Genomic DNA, 18,434 nt, shown 5'->3' with positions numbered 1-18,434 from the left:
CCCCCCTCATATATTCAACAAACATTTTCCAATCTTCTTTACTCGTAAGTTCTTCGTGTTCTCTTATTTTATATTTTCTATGTTAGGTTCCCAAGCTGCGCATATTCCATCAGTTTAAGTTGCCATTCCTCTCTGGTCGGGACCTCGCTTGTTTTCTATACGAGCTGCTTTTCTCATGCAAAAGAATATTGACTGCCAATGTGGTAGTGGTGGTGGCTGTTAGAAATGTGACCATTTTGGCTTCTTCCTTCTTTTTTGCTGGTTTTAAGTTTCGTTGACTTCAACTTCTGGAAGAAAGAAAGATAGATAGATACGCTTTTACTTTCTCCTGGATTACTACAGTATTTGTATGTGTGTGTGCTTCAGGCTGCAAATCCCGTCATCTCTAGCCAGCACCCAGGCCATAAACACTCCTGAGTGTTAAGGCCATCAGAATTTCAAGGCGGTGTCAGTATGGAAAAGGACATTCTCTGTAACTTCCTCTATGTTGTGGAACTCCATCGTCACAGAGGTGAACCTGGCACCTGAACTACACAGTTTTTGGCGAATGTTCACAAGGTGACTTTTTATCCTCGCCTTGGACCTCTGAGATGTGTGTTTTCAGGGCCCACCCTATTCCTGTGACTGTAATCTCTTGTAGATGTTTTTAGTTCTTGATTTTAGATTGTTGTAACCCCACCCAGGGACCTGTTGGTAGAGGGCAGGTGGTAAATTTAACAACTACAGCAGTAATAGTAATAGTAGTAGCAGAAGAAGTAATAATAATAATAATAATAATAATAATAATAATAATAATAATGGGTTCCATTTCATCATATGCATGAAGTGTAGTCCTAAGTAAAGATAACACATAATAACACATAGCCATAATGTACTGACTCTTCATAGCACTGAAGAGTTGGAAGGGACCCCAAGAGCCATCTAGTCCAACCCCCTGCAGTGCAAAAGACTAACATGGCTACTTTCCTGAAATTCATGCAACACGCGATTGCTTGCTTGCTTATTTATTTATTTATTGACTTGTGAATTCAGCTTTTGCTCTGTGTTGTTGGCATCCGTCAGTCTCGGGAGATGATGGAAGAGTGTGTCTTCCGGGGCTGAAGTAAAATCGAGTTACAGAGACTGCTATGGCTGTAGAAACCAATAAGGGAGAGACATGTTTTATTGCAGCTGGGGCAGATGACGGCAACCAGTTTTGCTGTTACAGGTGCACTATGTCATTTCTTCTCTCTGAGCTCCGACCAGCAGTTATTCCTCTTCTGGTCACTGCTGAGGATACCTGGTATCCGTATCACCTGGTAAAACTTTTCAGGATGAGGCAGCCCCCATATGCATGGGGGGCTGTATAATAGGAACACAGAAAGCTGCATTACAGAGTCAGACCATTTATTCATCTAGCTCAATATTGCCAACACGGACTTGGCAGCAACTGCCCAGGATTTCAAGCAAGGGCCTCTCCTAGGTTTACCTGGAGGCACCAGGTGGTTGAACCTGGGACCTTCGGATGATGCTCTGCCACTGGGCTACAGCTCTTCCTTATCATCATTCTGGACAGGGCTGGATTTAGATTTCATGAGGCCCTAAGCTACTAAAGGCAATGGGGCCATTGTCAACAACAAATTGTCGCTGTTTTTTTGTGTTGAATATATGCTGTATGGTAATTTATGAACCTAATAGGTATCTAAAGCCATCTGCACATAACAAAATGTGTATTTTATCAAAGTAATTGTTGAACTGAAATACAATTAAGAAGAAGTATATTAATAGTGAAATACAATTAAGAAATATATTAATAGTGATATTTTAGGGAGCAGGCTAGCAGGCGGGGCCCATTACTTATATCATAGGAGCCTACACAACACAAATTTATTTGTTTTTTATGTTATATTTTGGAAATGTACATCCAGGTGGGTTTTTTCCCCTTTAATTTTTTTTGTGGGCCCAAGAGAGTGGGGCCCTAAGCTATAGCTTGTTTAGCTTATATGTAAATCCGGCACAGATTCTGGAGTCAACAGACACGAATCCAAACTTTCCTTTTTTTTCTTTTTTAAGAAAAGGGGTTATGTAGGGATACAATCCAGCGATTGCCCCGGTACCCAGTTCTCAGCAAACACCTTCCGTACTCCCCAAAGCATACCTGAATGTGGATCCTCCCACAGCAGAGACTTTTCCGTGTGTGTGTGTGTGTGTGCGCGCGCGCCTCCCCTCCCGTCTTTCAACCAATCCATTTCCTGCCCTCCGCCTAGGGTACCCGTGCAGCAGGATGCTGAATCGCATCCCTGGCTCCTGCCTCTTTAAGGCACGGGCTGGACGAGGTGGAGAGAAGGCGGATGCGTTTCTGCAGGGCTGGGGGAAAGGCAGGGCAGGAGATACAGTGACATCACCCAGCCTCCTCCCCAGCCAGAAACGCAGGATCCTAGTGCAGGGGGGCGGGAGGAGAGAGAGAGAGAGAGAGAAGACGGAGAGCGAGCCTGCCGCCGTAAATCCAAGGATCGCGGGGAAAATTGCAGGCATTATTGTAAATATTATTTTTAATTATTATTCTTATTGGAAGGATGCTCCACCATCTATCCTAATACAGGTAAATCCATTCCCTACTGAATCATTGCCAGCCTGCTTCCTAAGATCTTTGAGACCAGGCCCTCCTTGCTAAAGGAGATGGGGTGGGCTCCGCCTTACCTGTCTGTTTCAGCTCCAAGAGGGATGGAGGGAGGGGGGTGTTTGAATGATGGTGGTTAAGAGAGGGAAATGTGGTGGAATTTTTAGGTGTGCTGTGGACTTTTGCCTTCACAGAGAACGACCATGACTGAGGGTTTTATCCCCCAGGTTAGAATAATCCACTAGACTCGAGCCTTAACCTATGAGGGTGTCTAGACTACATATTTATACTCAGGGCTCTTTTCGTGAATCTTAAGCTTCTTCTTTTTTTAAGTTTCTACTCTTTTGGATCCAGAGATAGAAGGAAAATGGATTTTCAGGTTTATTTCCCCCCGTTAAGTTTCTAGTCCTTTTGGTCCCAGATATATCAGTGAAGATGAATTTTCAGTTTTATTTTTGTTAAGTTTCTAGTCTCTTTGGTTGCAGAGGTATAAGGCAAAATAAAAAAAGAGAAATATGCGGGCTGTATTCTAGCTGGTTGGCCAGTAAATCTGCCCCTGTTTTGCAGTGTTCTAATCAATGAGTGAAAAGGCGTTGGGATAACAAATTGATGAATGCTAAGAGTGCAATTATTGTTATTGTTATTATTTAATATGTTACCGTTAAAAAATTATTCAAGGTAACGTTTTGTAAAGAGGAGAGACTCAGCATAATACAATGATGAGTTTATGAGACTAGGACTGGGAAGACCCAGGTTCAAATTACCACTCAGCCACTGGGTGACTTGGGGCCAGTAATTTATCTCTCAGACTGACCTACCTCACAGGGCATATGTTGTGGGCATAAAAAGGAAGCTGCCTTGAAGTATATGGAGGAAGGGCTTGATAAAAAGGTGTTGTGTATTTTATCATGCTTACCTGATGGCATGCGGTTGTATCTCTGTGAATTAATTCCATTCACACTTTTTGCACACAGCCCCGGAATCATTTGATGAAGTTATGTCATAAAACTATGGAGGGGAAGCATTGCAGAATGATGAAAAAAGTTTAATGATGTGTGGGCAAACCGGTGAAAAAGTCACCACCAATGCACGATCATTGCTTTGTAGGTCATATCTGCACCATACACTTGAGTGCTTGGCTTCCCCCAAAGGATCCTGGGAGTTGCAGTTTACTGCTCCTGACAGTTCCCAGAATTCCTTGGCGGAAGCAATGGGCAGGATTCAACAGCACTCTGTCAGTGCAAGCATTTCCCCCTGTACTCCCCCTGCGTCCTGCTTTGGGGGAGCCTCCCGACCCCACATAACTGAATTAGGGCAGGGATGTGGGGGGACATACAGGCAAAGGAGAGCGGGAGAAAGCTCCATTGCAGCGGAGCAGGGTTTCTCCAACTTGGGTCTCCAGCTCTTTTTGGACTACAACTCCCATCATCCCTAGCTAGCAGCACCTGTGGTCAGGGATGTGTGGGATGTAACATCACAAAAGCAGTGTGTGACCCTGGCAGACCCCATAAATGGGCTGGTCAGGCAGCCATCTTACCCTTTTTGCCCTTCTCTCTTGACTCTCTTGATATGCTCTTTTGCTGTGTGCCGGCTCTCAGCCAGCAGCACACGGGCTCATTCCTCACAAGAGGACGAACCCACACCTTTCTCTGTAACTGCAACTAAAAGCTAGAGCCTGCCTTCAGGATCATACTGTGAACTGAATGTAAGTAAACCTTATCATTACTTTCTAAAAGAAGACTGTTGTGCCATTATTGTTTTTAAGAGGGAACAAAGGGAATTTACCAGGAACAATCCAATCTGGACAAGCCAGACTGGATTGCGTAACTCAAAAGGTTCTAACGGATCTATCAACTAACTTCCTGCTATGTACAAGGGAATGTGCTCTGTGAGGAAGGATAATACTAATCAATATATCCTCTCCTACTATCCTCAACATTCCCACAGGATGATGGGAACTGTAGTCCAAAATCAGATGGAGACCCATGTTTGGGTAACTTTGCACTAGAGGAACTCATTGTGCTGGCTCAAAGCTAGCGCAGCTGTTTTGTTGAATGTGACCCAACGTGCTTTAAAAGTATGGTTTGGATGCGACCGATGCCACGTTGCAGAATACCCCCGCCCAAAACAAAACCAAACCAAAAAACCCCGAAACTCCACCTGTAGAGTTGGGATGGATCCCCAATTGTCATCTAGTCCAACCCCCTGCTCTGCAGGAAGGCAGATCTGTGCAGCTGAAACTACCACTCCGTATTACAAGCCTGAATGATTTAGGGCAGCTGATAAACGTTGCGAATAATAAGTAAAGATAAAGCGCCGGCTTTTCTTCGCAGGCCAAATCCACGATGATTCCTCCCACCACGGCGAGCCCTTCCAGCGACGCCCTCTTCCCCACATTATCGTCTCAGGAACTGTGGAGGTCCCAGCTGGCAGGGTATGCTGGATCTGTCACCCGCCACATCAGCCACCGGGCCAACAACTTCAAGCGGCACCCGAAGAGGAGGAAACACATCCGGCCTTCGCCTCCCCCGCCGCCCAACACCCCTTGCCCCATTGACCGGGTCCACTTTGGCGAGATCCACCCGCAGAGGTCCTTCTGGGAACTGTTGTTCAACGGGTGCATTCTCTTTGGGATCGAGTTCAGCTACGCCATGGAGACCGCCTACGTGACGCCTGTGTTGCTCCAGATGGGCTTGCCGGATCAGCTGTACGGGATGGTCTGGTTCATCAGCCCGATACTAGGTGAGTTATGGGGCCCCGATCCTCAGGAAGCGAGCTTAACTGCTCTGGGAACTGGTGGGACTTGACAAAGCGAACCATGGCTGGGTTGCGTCCAATGCTAGTCCTACTCAGTGTTGTAGACCCATTGAATTCAACCGGGGCAGCTAGCTCAGTGCCATTCATTCTGATGGGTCTGCTCTGAGCAGGGCTTGGTTGCAATCCCCTCCTGCTTGTCCCCAGTCACAGGCTGAAGTGGTACAGCCTAGCACAGATTGGCCATTATCTGAGACCTCTGTCTCACTCTCCCTGGTCAGAAAGTGCTGGGTGACGTTCTTCTATCCAACTTTTCTTTCTTTTTTTGGCAATATAATTTTTTTAATTAACATTTTCAAACATTTTCACAATTATCTCCATATCCAATAATTACATTGTTTCATAAATTCCCACCTCCACAGTGTTTCCACTGAAACATTTTCTACTATATTATATCTTTATCTATTACTAAAAGTTTCTCCATTTACTGTTATCTTAGCATTTTTCTTCCGCTGCTTTTATCTCAAATCCTGTTGATGATTTCATTTGACTATGGTGGTTTATTTTTTTAAAAAAATTCTTCCCAAGAGGCCTCCATTCTTCTATGAAAAGTTCATCGTTTTTAATCTTTAAATTTTGCTCTCAGCCCTGCCATTTCTGCATAGTCCATTGCTTTTAGAAGCCATTCCTCCTTCGTCGGAACCTTCTCTTCTTTCCATTTCTGTGCATATAATATTCTAGCTGTTGTTTTCGCGTACATAAATAGTTTAGTCATCTTCTTTGGAACTTCTGTCCCTATTATACCTGCAAGGAAAGCTTCTGGTCTTTTGGGAATAACCCATTTAAATATTTTCTTCTCTTCATTATATATCATTTCCCAAAAGCCTTTAGCTTTTTTATTTTTTTACATTTCCACCACATATGGAGGAATGGCCCATCTCCCTTCTTCTCTCTTCCAGGTTTCTTGCTGCAGCCGCTGCTGGGCGCCTGGAGCGACAGGTGCACCTCACCTTTTGGACGGAGGAGACCCTTCATCCTGGTCCTGGCAATTGGTAAATAGATGCTTTCTTTGACCTCTGCTCTTCTAATGCCTTCCAGACCTCCGACTTACAGTGCATCCGTGTTGTCCTTTTATTTCCCTCCATGCCCCCCGTCCCCCTCATTCTGGCATGATGTAATTCCCAGTCATTGCATATTGGAATTTACTTACACATAGTTGTAGATACATTTCCATTCTATGTCAAAACAAGCGGGAACTGCAACAGAATGTTGCAGTGCATGAAGTGCTTCGCGACCATTCCCCCACCACCCCGGCTGGTATGTCTCCTTGAACTCTGCTGACTCTTGCTTGCCTGCATGGAAGACAGAGGGGTGTGTGAGCATGAGCAGAAACTAATCTGCTGTACAAAGGCAGAATAACAGATTTATACCCTTGGAAGGGACCCCCCCCCCCAGGGTCAACTAGTCCAAGCTTTTGCAATGCAGGAATCACAGCTAAAGAACCCCGACAGCAGATGGCCAGCCGGCCTCTGCTTAAAAACCTCCTGTGAAGGAGAGACTACCTCCTTCCAAGGGAGTCCATTCCATGGTCGAACATCTAATATCAGAAAGTTCTTCCTAATGTTTAATCGGAATCTCATTTGAATCCATTGGTTCAAGTCTTACCCTCTGGAGCAGCAGAAAACAAGCTTGCTCCATCTCCCACGTGACAGCCTTTTCAGATATTTGAAGACGGCTGTCACAGTTTAAAGTTGGACTTCACTATTTCTTAGCAAAAAAACTATCTGCACAGACTTGAGTCTTAGGCCTAATGAGTACAGCAGCTCATGCCTAGCGGTCTTCCTCCATGAAAAGGAAGGAAGACTGAAATTCCCTGTCTTCTCGGGGCTTTCCCCAAGCAATCAGAGACTGCGCCGGTGTGCAGCCAACCTCTCCTCCTCCCTTTTCATGCCTCTTTTGGTTCTTGGGAGACCAGCAGGCAGGGGAGCTTGTCACAGCAGGAGGGAGAGACACCTGTGCTTCTTCACCAACCTGATTCCTCTCTGCCTCTTGGCTTCCCTCCTCTCACTCACATGCTTCAGCTTCTGATTCTGGCCTTCTCTCTGCCACAGACTCTCCCCGCTCATGAAGCCCTGTTACCTCTTCAGCTTACAACACCTCCTCTTCTCAGTCTTCTCCCTTGTCTCCCTCTGACCACCTACCCTTGTCCCACCACCAATCCCTGGACTCTGAGCCTTCTTCCCTTGGGGGTACCATTCCTCTGCTACCAACCAGTCCATGGCAACGGCTCTCATGTCACCCCCCCCTCTCCTCTTCTCCAGGCTAAACACACCCAACTCCCCTAACCATTCTTCATAAGGCTTGGTTTCCAGACCCAAGGCAACATTTACAACTGTTGTTCCATCCCCCACTGGCATGTGACCCCTGGAAAGTTGCCCAGAAGGGAACGCAACCAATCTGTGGCTCATGAAAAAGTACCAACTTGAACCCGAGCCTTCTTTGTTGTTTTCTGACTGCCTTGATTTCGTTCCTCCTCCTCAGGGGCATTGATGGGCCTTTCGCTGATGCTGAACGGCAGGGATATGGGCACGGCCTTGACCGACACTGTGAGTAACCACAAGTGGGGAATTGCCTTCACCATCTGCGGAGTCATTCTGATGGACTTCTGTGCCGACTCTGCGGACAACCCCAGCCATGCCTACATGATGGACGTGTGCAGCCCGTCGGATCAGGACCGAGGACTCAACATGCACGCGCTGCTGGCTGGTGAGGTTTTTGGCATATCGGCAATAGCAGTGCTGGGCAAGTTTGCATATTTTCAGCCTTTAGACCTGGCCCCTCTAGCTGAAAAGATGCCCAGAGTGGCTGCTGAGATGGTTCCGCTCCTCGGGTTCACAAACCGAAATGTCACAGCAAGCAAGGAAAAAAGGAACGGGAGGGAGGAGAAAAAAGCAATCTGGGGAACAAGTTCTTAAATGTAATTGGTGATTTTAGAGTTCTCTGAGACATAACACATATTATTTTGCTGTAAAGTGTGAGCCAGTATAGCGTATGGGAGATCTGGGTTCAAATCCACACTTCACTTGGTACCCTTGGGTCTGCTGTTATCTCTGAGCCGAGTCTACCTCACAGGGTGGTTGGGTGTGTGCAGAACCATGTATGTTGCCTTGAGCTTAGCTAAATTCTAGTCATTCAAATAATCCTTATAGCCAGTGCTTTCTCCCCTAAACAAATGTTTAGGGGTACTCTCATTTTCCTACTCATATTGAAATAATGCCCCACAATGAGGTCAAACTTAGATTCACAAAATGTTTAGCGGTATGCGTACCCCAGGAAAAAAAAAGCACTGCTTACAGCAACATTGAAAGCCAGGTCTGCATTATTTTGCATTATCAGATGGGCAGATAAAGCTAAGAGGAATAAAATGTGGGTCTAAGGACATCTATGCATATTCATGGCAGAGGTAAGACCTGAGCTGGGCAATTTTATGATTCATCATAGCTCAGCCTCTTAAGTCTCTGGGCATTTATGTGTTACGTTTATACCCCACCTCTCCTCCAAGGATCTAAAGGTGGTGTCCATGGTTCTCCCCCACCCATATTATCCTGACCACAACCACGTGAAGTGGGTTAGGCTAAGAGAGTGCATGGCCTAGTCTCCGAGTCCTAGTCTGACACACTAACCACTAAACCACGCTGCCTCTCCGCATGCATCTCCAGATAGGGCTGTTAGAGAACTCTAGAATCATGGAATCATAGCATTGGAAGTGACCCAACGGGTCATCCAGTCCAACCCCCTGTTTGAAAGCCTGGAGAGCTGCTGCCTGACAGTGTAGAAGAGTTTGGATTTGATATCCCGCTTTATCACTACCCGAAGGAGTCTCAAAGCGGCTAACATTCTCCTTTCCCTTCCTCCCCCACAACAAACGCTCTGTGAGGTGAGTGGGGCTGAGAGACTTCAGAGAAGTGTGACTAGCCCAAGGTCACCCAGCAGCTGCGTGTGGAGGAGCGGGGAATCGAACCTGGTTCACCAGACTACGAGTCCACAGCTCTTAACCACTGCACCACACTGGCAATACTGTGTAGGCAATACTGAGCTAAATGGACCAATGGCCTGAACTGTCATAAGGCAGCTTCGTAAGTGCCTGCGAGAGGCGATTTTAACTCTGTTCCCCTCCCCCCCTTGGCAGGTCTCGGAGGTGGATTTGGTTACGTTGTGGGAGGAATCAACTGGGACCGGACTGGCTTCGGCAGGGCGGTAGGGGGCCAGCTCCGGGTCATTTACATTTTTACCTCAATCACGCTGACGCTAGCGACTGCCTTGACTTTGGTCAGCATTCCCGAGAGGCCCTTGCAGTCTTTCAGCAAGCTGAAGAAGGTGATGAAGAGCCCCAACTTCCCTCTTCCTCCTTCGCCGCCCCTTCTCTTCGAGGACTGCGGGAATGAAAACCTCGCGGCCCAGAACCCCGTCCGTTTGTACGCTAGTTTCACGAGCCCCATTTCCCCACTCAGCCCGCTCACGCCCAAGTACGGCAGCCTCATCAGCCGGGACAACTCCTTGACGGGGCTGAGCGAGTTCGCCTCATCTTTCGGGACCTCGAATATTGACAGCGTGCTCATCGACTGCTTCACGGCAGGGCACGATGGCTACTTGAGCATCTCGGCTAGCTTGCCCCGGCAGGGCATAAGCACCAGCCTCCCTAGGGCCCCTGAAGGATTCCACTGCCACGAAAGTGCCGCCTTGGAAGCAGGAGAGAATGCCGGGGTTCTTGGGCCAGAGGGAGACGGCCTGAGGGTGGGTTCCCTGGACGCGATAAAAACACGGTCGTCGGGAATCCTGAAAAGACCGCAGACTTTAGCCATCCCGGATATTATCACAGGGAATCTCCCCGAGAGCAGCAGGAGAAGGAACGTAACCTTCAGCCAACAGGTGAGTGGTGAAATTGATTATTTAGTAGTTCAGCAAAAGGCCCCTGCAACTTGAATTAGAAGTTTCCTTCTTGCTGATTCTGTCTATAATGGTTTCCAGTTTGGTTCAGCTGTTTAATCAACCTCCTCTCTTATCCTTAATAGGTTAAATCCTGCTCCATAGGCATAGCTGTCAACTTTTCCCTTTTCTTGCGAGGAATCCTATTTGGAATAAGGGAATTTCCCTTTTAAAAAAAAGGAAAAAAGTTGACAGCTATGTCCATAGGATGGAGCTTTGGTGGCTGATTTCCTCCCATTATTCTTGTTCTTGAGAGGGAACCTGCAATGAAATGTTTTGCCCTTGGGGGGAACAGGAACTTACTTAGTTATGGGGTAATAAAGGGGCAATTCATCAGTTAATGCTGGGCTAAACAGCACAGAAAGCCATTGAAAGCCAAAGGTGGGTGGAGGAAGTTTCTAATTAAGGGCACAGTATCACTGAAAACCTCAACAGCACTTTCCACGCAGACACGCTGGGGGCACGAGTGCATTTTACTGGGGAAACATCACTGTAAATCAAGTCTGGGGGGAAAAAAATCTTACTCCGGAGACTTTTTGCTCTTCTTGCTCAGCTCCTGTTCCATGTTATTTGTACGTTTTTGAATGCCGATCAGGGAATCCTCTTTGCGGTGCAGGTAGCAAACATTTTGCTGAACGGGGTCAAGTACGAGAGCGAATTGAACGGATCGAGCGAGCTGTCTGAGCAGCCACTTTCAATGAAGCTCCTTTGCTCAACCATCTGCCGGATGCCCAAACCCTTGCGGAACCTCTGCATCAACCACTTCCTAGGTAAACCCGTGAATTGCTCCTGCTTTGGCTATATTTGCACATTTGTGGTCCCAAGACTTCACAATGCCTCCAAAGCAGTGGCCTTCAACGTTTGCCCAAGATGAGGCCCCGATTTTGGCTGACTGCTGCCAAACAGAGCTACTGGATAAAATGTGTCTGCCTCTGAGTGTGTTTTAAACTGATTACCCGTGGTGGAGAAAATACATTTGTAACTGTCAACACAGGGATGGGAGGCTCTATCCATTTTGATTCTCCCAGTTCCTTATTTTTTTCCCCAATCTTAAATTAGGTTCTCAAAATTTCGCAGCTATTTGCATTTAAATAATGATTTTTTTTTAAAAAAAATGGGCACATCTTTAAATGCACACTTTCCCATATTATGTGCATGTCTGTATACATTGTTGTGAGAACAGCAATGCACAATGTGGATAAGTACGAATTTTGAGGGATAGTTGTGTTTTGGCTCCCATATTATTTAAGAAAGTGAAAAACTGGCATATTCATCTTCATATGTGTACTGAGCTAAGTTTCTCCTTCATCCTTTTGTTGATTTTTATTTGCATCCCATTCAAATTATTATTTGCCACTTTCACAGTTATTTGTTGGACGCGTGGCACTGGCTGTTTTAGTTTAAGCATGCTGCCTTGATTGTTCTGGAAAAGCCACTTCCCGGTCAGCGTGGAATAGAATCATAGAATCATAGAATCATAGAGTTGGAAGAGACCACAAGGGCCATCCAGTCCAACCCCCTGCCAAGCAGGAAACACCATCAAAGCATTCCTGACAGATGGCTGTCAAGCCTCTGCTTAAAGACCTCCAAAGAAGGAGACTCCACCACACTCCTTGGTAGCAAATTCCACTGCTACCAAGAGAGAGAAACACACAAAAGGGCTGAGGGTTAAAAGAATCTACAGCCTTTTTGGCCTCGCAATTTCGAACTAGTGGGGAGAACCTTAGGGATGCAACCTGGTACCTAATTGATGGCAGAGGCTATAATATCAATTAGCAAATGTCAACAACAGTGCCGGCATTGTGAAATGGGTGAGACTGCAAGTTAAACAGTAGTGGTGCCATCAGAAAAAACTTCAGGGCAGATGTCAAGAGCCCCATGCAAGCAGGGGCTGGCTTTCTGCAAGGGTTACTCAATCAATTTCTAATTTTATTTTATTTTATACAAATCACTGCTTCTCTGTATAGCCCCGGGGTTGCCACGTCCTTGGAAGCAACGCTGCCTTGCATAACCGCCGCTTGGTTTTCTCGCCTTCCAAACCATGCTGCCTCCCTCACTGTCTTCCGATTCCTCCTCCAGGCTGGCTCTCCTTCGAAGGAATGCTCTTGTTCTATACCGACTTCATGGGGGAGGTGGTCTTCCAAGGGGACCCCAAAGCCCCTCACGATTCTGCAGAGTATCAGAAGTACAACGCCGGAGTCACCATGGGCTGCTGGGGCATGTGTATCTATGCGTTCAGCGCCGCCTTCTATTCAGGTACGAAACCTCTCCGGCCTTCGCCATGGAGCATTTTTTTTGCAGGGTACATGCAGTCTGGTTTTGGACATCGCCATGGCTTTGCATGACATTTGTGCACATTCGTGTATGTGAATGTATAAACACATGGGGCTGATGCCCCTACAGTGGTACCTCGGGTTACAAACACTTTGGGTTACAAATGCTTCGGGTTACAAACTCCGCTAACCTGGAAGTAGTTGCTCCGGGTTGCGAACGTTGCCCCAGGATGAGAATGGAAATCGCAGGCTGGCGGTGCGGTGGCAGCAGGAGGCCCCATTAGCAAAAGCTCACCTCAGGTTAAGAATGGTTTCAGGTGAAGAACAGACCACCAGAACGAATTAAGTTTGTAACCCGAGGTACCACTGTACTCAAGTTTGCCCTTCCAGGCACCTACCCACCCACCCCTGAACCCCCTGCCCACAGCCCCCCTCCCCTTACTCCTCGCCAAAGTCACTCCCCTGAGCCTAGAATGAAAGATGGCACCAGGCGTGCCTTCCTGGGGAGAGTATTCGGCAAGCAGCACCCCTTTCTTCTTGCCAAACTTTTGCAGCCTGCCCATGCCACCCTGCCAACCCCCTCTCTCTCCGCCCTGCTGCTGCTGCAAGCCCAGTTTCGCCACTCTCCACTTCTGTCAATAGGCAGGGAGTTCCAAAGTGCAGATGCTGCTACACCAAAACAATGATTTCTTACACACGATGGCAGGGCTGGGGGACCTGTGCCCCCCCCCGATGTTGCTGGGCTCCAGCTCCCATCACCCCATGTTTGAAAGCAACATCTAGTTTCCTCACTCACTGCTATGGCAGGCTGCAGTCCAACACGCATGTAAATAGCAGCAGTTTTGAATCATAGAAGAAGAAGAGTAAGAAGAGTTTGGATTTGATATCCCGCTTTTCACTACCCGAAGGAGTCTCAAAGCGGCTCACATTCTCCTTTCCCTTCCTCCCCCACAACAAGCACTCTGTGAGGTGAGTGGGGCTGAGAGACTTCAGAGAAGTGTGACTAGCCCAAGGTCACCCAGCAGCTGCATGTGGAGGAGTGGAGACGCGAACCCGGTTCCCCAGATTAAGAGTCTACCAGTACACCACACTGACTCTACATAGGATTGTAGAGTTGGAAGGGACCCAGAGGGTCACCTAGGTCAACCCCCTGAAATGGAGGAATATCAATCATATATAACAGGTGGCCATCCAACCTCTGTATTGAGAGCACTGGAGAGTAAGGGCCCAAACACATGAACGTTTAAAGGAGAGGCGACATTAGATATTGCTGGCCAACAACTCCCATCATTACTGAGGGTGAGGGGGTGATGGAAGTTGGAGCCTCACAACTTCTAGAGGGTCTCCCATCTCCCCTCCCCCCCCCCGCATTGCCATCTAGCTGGGAGGTGATACAGTAATTGGAGTTGCCTCTCAGGCACAGCAAAACGCACCAGATCTGCTCGAGAGAATAGTTAACGTCCTTCCTTTTCATCCCACAGCCTCCCTGGAAAAACTGGAGGAATATTTCAGCATCCGCACGCTGTATTTTATAGCCTACCTCGCCTTCGGGCTTGGCACAGGACTGGCGACGCTGTCGCGGAACGTCTATGTCATTTTATCGCTGTGCGTAACCTATGGCATTTTGTTTTCGACACTCTGCACGCTTCCGTACTCGCTGCTGTGCGACTACTACCAGAGTAAAAAGGTGAGCCTTGGGTTTGGCAGCCCCCGACGTATCGCTTGGGGAGGGGGGTTCCAAATCACACGGGTATCAAAAATATACTTGGCACTGCGGGTCGAGGGACTTAGAGGAAGGACGGGGAACCTGTGGCCCTCCAAAATGGTTGGCCTTCCTGCCTTCCCTCCCACCACTCCCAAGAGGTGCCAGCCGCCTCTGCAGAGAAATTGTTTTCCAACCAGAGGCTTTTTCCCCCTGTCCCCTGAACAGTTCGCAGGATCGAATGAAGACGGCACCAAAAGAGGCATGGGGGTGGACATCTCCCTCCTGAGCTGCCAGTATTTCCTGGCGCAGATCCTCGTCTCCATAGTGATGGGGCCTTTGACGGCTGCCGTGGGCAGTGCCAACGGGGTGATGTACTTTTCCAGCGTGGTCTCCTTTGTCGGCTGCCTGTACTCGTCCCTCTGCGTCGTTTACGAGATCTCGCCGGGCGAGGAAATGGCCGAGGAGCAACAGCCGCTGATTCTGAGCGCGTGAAGCTGGCGCGGGGAGGGGGATCCTGCGAGAGACAGTGGAAGGGGGGGTGGGACCACGGAGCTGTGCCCTTAATAAACAAACCACACACACAAACCACACATGACTCCTTTTGATGTCTCTAAGTGAAGGAGAGGAGTGGCAACCTCAGCAATGCAACCCTGCTCATGTTGTCTATTTAGAAGCAAGTCCCGCAGAGTTCAGTGGGGCTCATTCCCAAGTAAATAGGTCTAGGGTCGAAGCCCAAGGATGCTCCCAGGTTGTCAATGCTCTGTGAGAGGGAATCAAGCATGGACCACAACTTGAGGTTTGGGCTATTAGAGCGGATTCAAGTACTTGACAAATCCACTGAAATAAAGGGAGCTTTTTTTTGTAGGTTGGAAAGTGTGGCAGGATAATCCACTGGAAAGTGTGGGGTGAATAAATTATTAACGAAAAGGGAGCAGCTCCCTCCAGGCATCTTTCTTATTCTGTATTCAATTGTAGAGTCGGAAGGGACTCTGAGGGTTATCCAGTCCAACCCCTGGCAACGACAAATGTCGCTGGACAAAGCTGCCACTACTCCACCATTTCCGCACATGCATGCTTCTGTTCTCACATGCAAACAGGGAGAAATTGAATGCAGGCAGGGCCGGATTTAGGTTTGATGAGGCCCTAAGCTCTGGGCACCACAGTTCAAGAAGTATACTGACAAGCTGGAACGTGTCCAGAGGAGGGCAACCAAAATGGTCAAAGGCCTGGAAACGATGCCTTATGAGGAACGGCTTAGGGAGCTGGGTATGTTTAGCCTGGAGAAGAGAAGGTTAAGGGGCGATATGATAGCCATGTTCAAATATGTAAAAGGATGTTGTTTTCTGCTGCTCCAGAGAAGCAGACACGGAGCAATGGATTCAAACTACAAGAAAGAAGATTCCACCTAAACATTAGAAAGAACTTCCTGACAGTAAGAGCTGTTTGGCAGTGGAATTTGCTGCCAAGGAGTGTGGTGGAGTCTCCTTCTTTGGAGGTCTTTAAGCGGAGGCTTGACAGCCATGTGTCAGGAATGAATTGATGGTGTTTCCTGCTTGGCAGAGGGTTGGACTGGATGGCCCTTGTGGTCTCTTCCAACTCTATGATTCTAAGCTACTGAAGGTAATGGGGCCGCTTATATGTCCAGCTGTCCTTTGTCCACAACAAATTGTCACTGTTTTTTTGTGCTCAATATATGCTATATGGTAATTTATGGACCTAATAGGTATCTAAAGCCATTTGCACATGTTGCCATGCAATCAGTCCATGCAGAATGTAGGCACCCTATATATAGAAATGAGCAAACCATTGATATTTTAGGGAGCAGGCTAGCAGGCGGGGCTCATTACTTACATCATAGGAGCCTACACAACACAAAACACTGTTGCTGTATGCAAGCTTTTTTTAATCTTATATTTTGAAAATGTACATCCAGGTTTTTTTCCCTTTAATTTTTTTTGGGGGCCCCCAAGAGAGTGGGGCCCTAAACTATAGCTTGTTTAGCTTATACGTAAATCCAGCACTGAATGCAAGTATACCGTATACTGCTTCAGATTTTGCCACTTTACTCCTGCAGTTTTCTGGGTTAGTAGGCTGGTTTGTTTGTTTGTTTGAAAAATGTAACCTGCCATTTCAAACAAGCAGGCCAGGGGTAAGGAACCTTCCTTCCCAAGAGCCATATGCCTCTGGAAGTGATCTGTTGGAGCATCACATCAGTGCTCAAAGTGGTTTACAGAAATCCACAGGTAAGCTAAATAACTTTAAAAAGCATTAGCCATGGGGTGGGGTGGGGTGGGGCTCAGCGTTGAATCCAATAAATGCCACATCAACATCAATATTACTATTAATATTAATAAAGCAATAAACACATAACAGCTTCCTCTAGTGAACTCTGTTGGTGAATGAAATGGTCCACTCAGAAGCAAGGAGGTTGTCAGCATACTCAAGGGAATCCTGAAGCTCCAACAAAAAATCTTTAGGGGGAAAGCACTACTGTGGCACGGGGCAGGGAACAGCAAAACGAGGACTAGGGTGCGCAGTAGGGCCTGGGATGATGAGTGCTTATTGGGGAGAAAAAGCGGGAAAGTTGTGGTTGTCATGGAATATCCTGGAGAAGGAATGTCTGGCTGGCTGACTGGTTGGCACACTCCACACTGCAACATTTTGTTGTGGGTTCTCACTTGTAATAAAGGTAAAGGTAAAGGACCCTGACAGTTAAGTCCAGTCGCGAACGACTCTGGGGTTTTGGCGCTCATCCCGCTTTACTGGCCGAGGGAGCCGACGTTTGTCTGCAGACAGTTTTTCTGGGTCATGTGGCCAGCATGACTAAGCCGCTTCCGGCGAAACCAGAGCAGTGCATGGAAACACCGTTTACTTTCCTGCCAGAATGGTACCTATTTATCTACTTGCACTTTGATATGCTAGGTTGGCAGAAGCTGGGACCAAGCAATGGGAGGTCACCCCGCCGTGGGGATTTGAACCGTCGACCTCCCGATCAGAAAGCCCTAGGCTCAGTGGTTTAGACCACAGTGCCACCCGCGTCCCTTCACTTGTAATAAGGGTAACAATAAATGCCTTGCACATTATTCTAAACATATCACATGCATGCAGTCTTTTCAGCAGCCCTGGAAGGTAGGGTTGTGTATTATTATCTCCATAAAGCAGATGGGATTTATGTTACAAGAAAGAAGATTCTAACTAAACATTAGGAAGAATTTTCTGACAGCAATAACTCTTTGATAGCAGGAAGGGCTCCATTGGAAGGTGGCAGGCAGATACAATTAAATAACCACACACTTTAAAAATAAATTATCAAAATGCACTTGCATAATTAAGAATAAATAGATATAAGCAGTAGTTACAGGTAGGTAGCTGTGCTGGTCTGCTGTAGTCGAAACAAAATAAAAAATTATACATGATAAATTTTTAGCCATCTCACCCCTTGCTTTTTCCTGCAAGACCAACTGCAGTCCTTAACAGTCGTCAACAAGGTTTTCCACACCTATCAGCCAATCACCCATTCCCACCACCCTTCTGAGAAATACCCCTCCCCACCCTCTCACTATATATAAGGGTCTGGTGACTTCTGTTCCAGTGTATCTGAAGAAGTGTGCATGCACACGAAAGCTCATACCAAGAACAAACTTAGCTGGTCTCTAAGGTGCTACTGGAAGGATTTTTTTTTTTTTTTAGATATAAGCAGCATGTACATGTCCGTTGAAAGGAGATTGATACATAGCTCAGTCGGTAGAATATGGACTCTTAATCTCTGGGTTGGTTGTCAGTTCGATTCCTGCATTGCAGGGAGCTGAACTAGATAACCTTCGTGGTCTCTTCCAGCTCTACAATTCTATATTATTATTATTATTATTATTATTATTATTATTATTATTAGGATATTTGAGGCTGCAATGCTACACAGTGTATGTTGCACATAGTTACATGTGAGTAAGCTCTGCTGGTCTCAATGTTGCTTACCTCTAAGTAGGCACTGTGTGAACATCTCCTTAGCTCAGGGATAGCCCGGTAAGCTCCAGATGTTCTTGCCTACAATCCCCATAATTCCTCACCGTTAACTAATTGGGGTTGGAGTCCAATGCTAACCGGTCTAAACGCAGAA

The 18,434-nt window shown here is 47.1% G+C and overlaps 1 protein-coding gene across 1 annotated transcript; it reads left to right on the top strand.

Moving 5' to 3' along the window:
• The first annotated feature begins 2,262 nt into the window (after positions 1–2,262).
• Positions 2,263–14,826, top strand: SLC45A1 (solute carrier family 45 member 1). The gene is made up of 9 exons (XM_033156443.1): positions 2,263–2,581; positions 4,933–5,341; positions 6,313–6,405; positions 7,895–8,119; positions 9,543–10,282; positions 10,956–11,109; positions 12,419–12,595; positions 14,094–14,299; positions 14,543–14,826. The coding sequence occupies exons 1-9, from the start codon at positions 2,264–2,266 to the stop codon at positions 14,807–14,809; spliced, it is 2,589 nt and encodes an 862-aa protein (XP_033012334.1). The 5' UTR covers position 2,263; the 3' UTR covers positions 14,810–14,826.
• The last annotated feature ends 3,608 nt before the right edge of the window (positions 14,827–18,434 follow it).

This window comes from Lacerta agilis, chromosome 8 (assembly GCF_009819535.1).
Source record: "Lacerta agilis isolate rLacAgi1 chromosome 8, rLacAgi1.pri, whole genome shotgun sequence".
Taxonomy (NCBI): Eukaryota; Metazoa; Chordata; class Lepidosauria; order Squamata; family Lacertidae; genus Lacerta; species Lacerta agilis.
The sequence above is the reverse complement of the archived record's forward strand: the minus strand, read 5'-3'. Positions and strand labels throughout refer to the sequence as shown.